The 2,500-nt window shown below is 46.8% G+C and overlaps 1 protein-coding gene across 1 annotated transcript in view; it reads right to left on the bottom strand.

Moving 5' to 3' along the window:
• The window catches only part of LOC115551151 (peptidase inhibitor 16), an 11,205-nt gene that overhangs the window by 4,403 nt on the left and 4,302 nt on the right, over nucleotides 1–2,500 (bottom strand). The window contains exons 2-3 of the mRNA XM_030366714.1: nucleotides 1,391–1,541; nucleotides 43–110 (exon numbers count right to left, since the gene is read on the bottom strand). Coding sequence (XP_030222574.1) covers nucleotides 43–110; nucleotides 1,391–1,541 — 219 coding nt within the window. The remainder of the gene's footprint in view (nucleotides 1–42; nucleotides 111–1,390; nucleotides 1,542–2,500) is intronic.

The raw sequence follows: 2,500 nt of genomic DNA, 5'->3' as shown, positions 1-2,500 counted from the left end.
TATAGGTTTACATATAAACAAACACTGTTGGTGAGTGTTCACCTGTGTGTAGTGTCCACACATCTTATCCTCTTGGCAGCTGTTGTTGTTATAGTTGTAGTTGAGATGTTCTGAAACAATCAGAATGAACAATCAGAAAGACCAGAATGAACCAAATTACTCATTGCATGACTTCAAAAGCACCAAACTAACCGCTTCCTCTTATGCTGGGCTAGCCCAAACAAGCTCCAAACACAGCTACCTGTGGCTGGAGCTAGCCTTAAATCTAACTTTAACTACAGCTATCTGTCGCTGGAGCTAGCCTTAGAGCTAGCCTTCATTTCAGCTACTTGTGGTTGGTAGCCTTAGAGTTCACTTTAACTACAGATACCTGTGGCTGGACACAGCCTTATAGCTAGCTTTAACTACATCTACCTGCTGCTGGGGCTAGCCATGGAGCTAACTTTAACTACAGCTAACTGTTACTGGAGCCAGCCTTAACTACACTAGTTTCACCTCGGCTGGCATTCTAGATTCAATCTAATTAAATAGTTAGAATAACCACAAACTAATGTAAAAATAATGTAAACATGTGAATCTCTGTGAAATTAGATTATGAGTTGTTTCAATGTACATCCCAAAAAATTAACAATAGATCAACAGTAAAACACCTTTTATTTAAAAGAAAATGATTTTGACGAGAGGAGCAACTGCAGCTGTGTGTCTTGCTGCATGTTAGCCGCTAGGTGGCAGCAAACTCACACTGTGGTTTATCCATTTTCTTTAAGATGGCCGAAAGGACCCAGAACTCACCTAGCAACAGACAAGCAAACAGGGAACTCACCTAGCAACCACCTAGTGGCCATGGTACTCACCTAGCAACCACCTAGCGACCACCAATCGACCAGGGAACTCACCCAGCCACCACCTAGCGACCAGGGTACTCACATAGCAACTACCTAGCGACCAGGGAACTCACCTAGCAACCACCTAGAGACCAGGGAACTCACCTAGCAACCACCTAGCGAATAGGGAATTCACCTTGCAACCACCTAACGACCGGAGAACTCACCTAGCAACCACCTAGCGACCAGGGTACTCACCTAGCAACCGACTAGCGAACAGTGAACTCGACTACCATCCACCTAGCAACCATGGAACTCACCTTGCAACCAGCTAGCGACCGGGGAACTCACCTAGCAACCACCTAGCGACCAGGGTACTCACCTAGCAACCAACAAGCGAACAAGGAGCTCACCCAGCAACCACCTAGTGGCCATGGTACTCACCTAGCAACCACCTAGCGACCAGGGAACTCACCTAGCAACCAGCGAGCTAACAGGCTAGTCACCTAGCAACCAGCGAGGTAACAGGCTAGTCACCTAGCAACCATGGAGCGTCCGGTGCTTACCCATAAACCACTGCTCCAGGGCCACCTGGATGTCCAGCTCTCCCTCGGTGACGTACAGGTTCTCGCCGTGGTCGGTCAGCTGGGGGTTGTGCTGCCAGGTGCACTGCTCCACGTAGCCCCCAGCTAGCCCCTGCAGGCTGGCGTCCCACTTCTACACACACACACACACACACACACACACACGCACACACAAAACCAGAATCACAGCGTCAGCATGTATGTTTGTTAACATCCAGTATGTACATGCATACGTATGGGTGGTGGGTGGGTTGGTTATACTGGTCACAGTCGTGACAGTCTGTCGTCAGGGTTGGCGTACTGATGTACTCATGTAACAAAAGAACTGCATGATTCATCCTGAACCCAGCCTTATCCCTCCTCCGCCGTTCTCTGACCTGTGGTACTTTAGCTAGCATACATCTCTCTCTCCTCCGCTCCTCTCTCCCTTCCTCTCGTTCCTCTCTCATTTCCTTTCTCTCCCTTCTCTCGCTTCCTGTCCTCTCTCCGTTCCTCTCTCTCCTCATCTCCCTCCTCCTCTCCTCTCCCCCTTTCCCTCTCCTCCTCTCTCCTCCTCTCCTCTCTCCCTTCCTCTCTCTCCTCCTCTCCTCTCTCCCTTCCTCTCTCTCCCTTCTCTCGCTTCCTCTCCCCTCTCCTTCTCTCTCTCTCTCTCCTCTCTCTCCTCACCTCCACCTCTCTCCCTTCCTACCTCCCTCTTTCCTCTCTCTCCTCGGCTCTCTCCTCCCCTCAACCTCTCTCCCTTCCTACCTCCCTCCTTTCTCTCTCTCCCTCCTGTTTGGAGTTGATGTGTCATTCAGGACATCAATGTAAGAGAGGATGGGTCGCTTTATAGATATATATATATATATATATAGATCTGATTATAGACCTGATTATAGATCTATAGATATGATTATAGAAAAGATCATAGATTTATAGATCTATAATCTAATTATAAACAATTATAGATATAAAGATCTGATTATAAATCTGATTATAGATCTGATCATAGATGTAAAGATCTGATTATAGATCTGATTATAGATATGATTATAGATAATTAGATCTGATTAGAGATCTGATGAGAGATATATAAATCTGATTATAGATCTG

This window comes from Gadus morhua, chromosome 1 (genome assembly GCF_902167405.1).
Source record: "Gadus morhua chromosome 1, gadMor3.0, whole genome shotgun sequence".
Classification (NCBI taxonomy): Eukaryota; Metazoa; Chordata; class Actinopteri; order Gadiformes; family Gadidae; genus Gadus; species Gadus morhua.
The sequence above is the reverse complement of the archived record's forward strand: the minus strand, read 5'-3'. Positions and strand labels throughout refer to the sequence as shown.